Below are 2265 nucleotides of genomic sequence, written 5' to 3'. Positions count from 1 at the left end.
TTGCTCGGATTTGCAAAAATGTTGTTCGGTGTGTATTGAATCTTCCAAAAGTAATGCATATTTGGAGAATCTAACGAGGGTGTGACATCACTCTTGAAGATCTTGAGCAATATGATGCATGGTTCCATTAAGTTCTTAATGTAATATTCTAATACAAAAAGGTGTGCGGGGATAGGGGGTGTATTGCATCAATCTGAAATATCAATCTTGCCTTCATATTTGACACTTTCTGCTACCTTTCTGTTCCATTCATGATTCTGGAGAAATTAAGAAATGTAAAATGGTGGTTGTGGTATATTGTAAATTGAAAACATAGTAACACCATTTAAAATTTTAATCTATTTGATTAAAGCCCTTCTTTTGTAAGGATGAAATGCAATTCCACTTGACTGAGTAAATAGGTGATCTTTGTTTTTCATATGCGATTTTTATCCTCCATGTGCAGTCTATTATACTAACAACTTCGCCATTCTGCATTAAAAGCCAGATAGTTGAATCTGAGAAATTGTGGTCATCCTCTCCGTCTGGAGTGGGCCTATTTGAGATGCAAGAATTAGGAGTTAGACGCATATCCTTATATTAATGCATAAAATGGCGCTTGTTATGATACCCAGCCTGTCAAACAACGCCGCATCTTTGTGTGTGTCCTGGTTCTATTGCTTTAACTGAAATATCTGTGCATCCTAGTAGATAGTATTCTGAAGGTGATGTTTAATTGTATTTCAGTGATGGACATAAATATGTTAGTGGAGGCAATACCATCTTAGAACAGATGCACCAGTAACCTAAAATAAAGTTAAGGCCCTTGCATCACCAACTTTACTCATGGATTCTGACCAAGAGAGTGAAAGAAGACGAGATTCAGATGCCACTTCAGATGAAAATGAAACAGGATCGTCTAAAATTTCAGAATATTCCCATTCCACCTCATCTTCCTCATCAGGCTCTTCTTCAGATGATTACATCCAAGTGAATCCAAAAATAATATTCAACTCTGTCACATCAGGTCTGGCATCTTCCAAATCTCATTCCAATGCAAAGCTTCGATCTCAAAGTGTTACACGTCATCAATTGAAAGAATCCTCGAAAACATCTACAAGTTCCACCTCACAGGTTTCTGATGTCACTCATGAATCTTCATTCTCGACGATGTCACAATCGCCTTCTATACAGGTGATGGACCGAGAGGCAGGTTTTGATCCCAATAGAATTCCCTCATCCCTTTTTGGGAGTAAGGATTCATCCTCTAAGGAATGGAGCACTGCCTCGCACGAATCATTGTTCAGTATACACACTGCTGGAAATGATAGTCCTGCAAGAGATGATATTGTGATGACTAATGGAGATTTCAAACGGTCCATAAAACAAGACAACTATGCAGAAGTAGACAAAAACGAAAAATATAATAAGTCTGGTGAGCTATCTAAGTTTAGGCAGACTTTGCCAATTACAAAAGGAGGAGAATATAAGAAAAAGATCTTTGAAAAAGAAAGGAAAGTGGATGTTGTAAACAAGCTGTCAGCAACAGGAAGTTCAGATGAAGTAACAAAGAGAATAGTCCATTTTACAGAGGAAATAAAACCTGGAGAGATCAGAAACCGTTCTACGGCCATCGGCTGCTCTGATGGAAATGTATGCTTTAGAGACTCTTGCAGTGTTGTTCACCCTTCTGATGAGAATGGATCGTTTTTTGCCTCTCCAATGTGAGTAACATTCTCCTTTTTGATTTTGGCTAATAAATGTTATGTTCATGCATTTAGTACCTTGGGTTTTTCCTGAGTTAAACCAAGAAACAATATGCTTAGTTGCTCATTAGTTAGTTAACTGCTTTTTATTTAATGTATATACATATAGAGATCATCTAAAGTGGGTATAGAAGTTATTTCCTTGTCTTATCTCTAATTTACATGCTAATACATAGTCTATTCAAGGCGATTTGAGAGTCTAACCAAAAAACAAATCATAAAAACACCTAGATTAACATAAAACTTGAAATATACACAAATTAAAGGCCACAATCAATGCACTTCAAGTTGAGTGTTCAAAGTGCAGATTGTGGGGTACTTTTAGTATTACAACTAATACACAGAGGCGACTATCACTAATATGTGTTCGGTAAAAAGATGAAAAAATAAGGATAAAGACAAACAAAGTTCTTGGTCATTTAAGATTGTCAGGAAAGATTTGAAAGAATGAATGCATCAGACAAATATTTGAATCTGACTATCCAAGCTACAGGTTTCTAAAGATTAATGATTAAATGCA

At 36.2% G+C, this 2265-nt stretch overlaps 1 protein-coding gene across 1 annotated transcript; it reads left to right on the top strand.

Moving 5' to 3' along the window:
* Nucleotides 1-733: 733 nt before the first annotated feature.
* LOC107871746 (lisH domain-containing protein C1711.05-like) lies at nt 734-1707 on the top strand. Its single transcript, XM_016718635.2, has one exon. The coding sequence runs from the start codon at nt 826-828 to the stop codon at nt 1705-1707; it is 882 nt and encodes a 293-aa protein (XP_016574121.2). The 5' UTR covers nt 734-825.
* Nucleotides 1708-2265: the final 558 nt, after the last annotated feature.

This window comes from Capsicum annuum, unplaced genomic scaffold, assembly GCF_002878395.1.
Source record: "Capsicum annuum cultivar UCD-10X-F1 unplaced genomic scaffold, UCD10Xv1.1 ctg3430, whole genome shotgun sequence".
NCBI lineage: Eukaryota > Viridiplantae > Streptophyta > Magnoliopsida > Solanales > Solanaceae > Capsicum > Capsicum annuum.
Note: the sequence above shows the minus strand (reverse complement) of the source record. Positions and strands in the feature narration are given on the sequence as shown.

What these genes read in the sequence shown, in the direction of transcription:
- LOC107871746 (XM_016718635.2), top strand. Translation starts at nt 826, where the DNA reads ATGGATTCTGACCAAGAGAGTGAAAGAAGACGAGATTCAGATGCCACT.